Raw genomic sequence first — 1,865 nt, 5'->3', positions numbered from 1 at the left:
TAATGTGTTACGGTTTTAATTATGCCTGTTTCTTTTGTGAAGTACTTTTTCATATAGAAAATACAAAATCTCTAACAAAACACTGTGTTACGGACGACTGCCAACACATCAAAAACATTATCAGAGCTGTGAACGGTGTTCCTTACTCTGACTCGTGTATGTCGAAGAAGGCCACGGCGGTATATTTGACTGACTATTCGTCTATTAATTATAAAAAAAGGCTTTACGAAACGTAAATATTTTCATAACCATATTTTTTGATCAGGCAACTAAATTAATAGAGCGATTACATCAGTTACAGCCGCGCCGTAAGGCTCTTTTGCAATCTTCCCGAAAGCGCTTGTTAACAAAGCAATAAATGACGGGGTTTACTGCATTGTTGACAACGAACATGTATTCTATGAACTTCATGCAAATAAAACCAAAACTATCTCCTTCGTTTATCAAACTAGACGGCAGGAAACGAATGATCCAATGAGGCACCCATGTGACTATAAACACGATGGTTGCTAGTAACAACATCTTGGCTGTGGAATTCATTATGCGTCTATTGAGATCAGGTCTATGTGTTCCTACATCCGTAGGTCTATCGTTTGTTACCCTTTCTGGTTTGCCGCTTTCAGTTGTAGAACACTCGGTCACTGCTGTCGCGGCGTTTAAACTGCAGCGGCGGGTATTGTCTTCTGTGTTGGTATAGACTGACTGCCCGCTGATGGTGTTCAGTGTATCGTTACTAGAATGGGACACCCGGGTTCTCCTCTCTACTTCTTTGTACACTTTCGTATATAATATTACAGTCACTAGTAAAAGAATCATAAACATAATAAAGAAGTACGCCAAAAACATGTATTTCCATGAACCAGTGGTGTCCGCAAGCAGACCGCATCGTTTTCCCAACTCATACTCCGATGTCCCGAAAATGAAATAAACCGGCAGGTTTAGTAAAATCGAAGCGAGGAACGTCGCGATTGTCATAATCTTAGCGCGGTATGGTGAGATGTACCTTGTGAAGGGCCTGCACACACTCAGGTAGCGATCTACGGCGATCAATGCAGTTATCGCTACTGATTCGTTGACTAACACAAAACTGGCCCACATTAGCAGCTTACACGCGACGTCGCTGTCGAAGTAGTATTTACGAAGACTAACGTAGACGTTAAAAGGCATGACGACAACACAGGCGGACAAATCGACAGCTGCCAGGCCAATGATGAAATACATTGTACTTGTCCGTAGCGTTTTGGCAAGGTAGACACGGAGAACAAGAATGTTGCCAAAGAAACCAATAACTAGTAACACCACATTCAAGACAGCAATCATATATAAATAAGCATACATGTTTCGTGTGTACGTCTACTGTTTTCTGAAAAGTGAAGATGAGTAAACAAGGTGTGGAAACCAATTTCATCTGGAGACGTCTCACGAACGTGTATACATCAGGGCAGTGATAGCAGAAAACATGGAAGCAATTCACGTCTGTCGTCTTGGCATACGCAGTGACAAACGAGTCCTGCGACGAGTATTAATAAACCATTCCTCGTCACATGCCAATAAATACTTATAAACTTAGGTGGCATGGCAAAATGTTCAACTGTTATCATAGTTAGGGGGTCCGAGTCCATTACTACACTCATTGGGTGGAATGTTAACCAGTTTTCTAACATGACACAGGCTTTACTTTATGTTGAGAATTTACAATTACAATATGAAATTATACAGCTGAAATAACACTATACTAGTTAATAACATAATAACGTCATGCAAATTTTATCTCTATTATGGCAAGCCAAGTGTTGCAATATTATTAAAAATAAATTTATGGGCCATTTATCTCAAACATAATTCGATATAGCAGTAGCGAAATG

At 40.1% G+C, this 1,865-nt stretch overlaps 1 protein-coding gene across 1 annotated transcript; it reads right to left on the bottom strand.

Moving 5' to 3' along the window:
• Positions 1-291: 291 nt before the first annotated feature.
• LOC102810332 (5-hydroxytryptamine receptor 1B-like) lies at positions 292-1,338 on the bottom strand. The gene has a single exon (XM_006811965.1). It carries the CDS (start codon positions 1,336-1,338, stop codon positions 292-294), a length of 1,047 nt encoding a protein of 348 aa, XP_006812028.1.
• Positions 1,339-1,865: the final 527 nt, after the last annotated feature.

The sequence above is a fragment of the Saccoglossus kowalevskii genome, chromosome 15 (genome assembly GCF_978046115.1).
Source record: "Saccoglossus kowalevskii chromosome 15, keSacKowa6.1, whole genome shotgun sequence".
Classification (NCBI taxonomy): Eukaryota; Metazoa; Hemichordata; class Enteropneusta; family Harrimaniidae; genus Saccoglossus; species Saccoglossus kowalevskii.
This window is presented reverse-complemented; position numbering and strand designations above follow the sequence as displayed.